The following is a 643-nucleotide window of genomic DNA, read 5'->3' on the forward strand; positions in this document are numbered from 1 at the left end:
AAATAATAGGGGTGTTTGCATGTCTCTGGATTTTAATAATTTTTAATCATCCTTGTGTTTGCCTTTTTTTGGTAGCATGATATCTCTCTACGAAATTTAACTATAAATAAAGGTCATTTCTTACTTTCTTCCTTCAGAGAGAAAACATTCGTTGGCCTTCAAAAGATTTGTGTTTGGACCTCTTTGCATACGGTTTATCTCATTCTGCTGTTTGATGGGTATGTAGATTAAAAGATTTTGGTTATTTACATGCTTTTTTTCTTTTGCTCAGGATGCTTTTCTTATGAATTGCTTTATTTATTACTGGATGTATGAAGGGTGTGTTATGTTTGATGTGTTATTGAGTTGTAAATGTTGTGATTTGCCATGTAAAATTAACTATTCACTTGGAGGGAACATATATATGTTTGATGCATAAAATTTTTTAATTTTTGCCATTTGATTAATCCTCAGTATGCGTTCTACTTATTTCCAAATTAGCAGAAAAAAAAAAAAATCCTTTCTTCTGCTCCGATCGCAAACAAAATAATGAGACAAATCTGTCTGTTTGAATATCCTAGTTAGGAAATAGATATCTATTATTTGATAAAAATATCTGTTTTATTATGCTTGGTTAAAATATTTTAATAAACATAAAATAATT

General features: G+C 28.8%; 1 protein-coding gene across 1 annotated transcript in view; it reads left to right on the forward strand.

Annotated features, from left to right (window-relative positions):
* LOC107645763 (zinc finger CCCH domain-containing protein 18-like) overlaps positions 128-643 on the forward strand; it is a 4,813-nt gene continuing 4,297 nt past the window's right edge. Inside the window, exon 1 of the mRNA XM_021107910.1 lies at positions 128-218. Within this exon, the coding sequence (XP_020963569.1) occupies positions 215-218 (4 nt within the window). The 5' untranslated portion in view covers positions 128-214. The remainder of the gene's footprint in view (positions 219-643) is intronic.

The sequence above is a fragment of the Arachis ipaensis genome, chromosome B01 (assembly GCF_000816755.2).
Source record: "Arachis ipaensis cultivar K30076 chromosome B01, Araip1.1, whole genome shotgun sequence".
Classification (NCBI taxonomy): domain Eukaryota; kingdom Viridiplantae; phylum Streptophyta; class Magnoliopsida; order Fabales; family Fabaceae; genus Arachis; species Arachis ipaensis.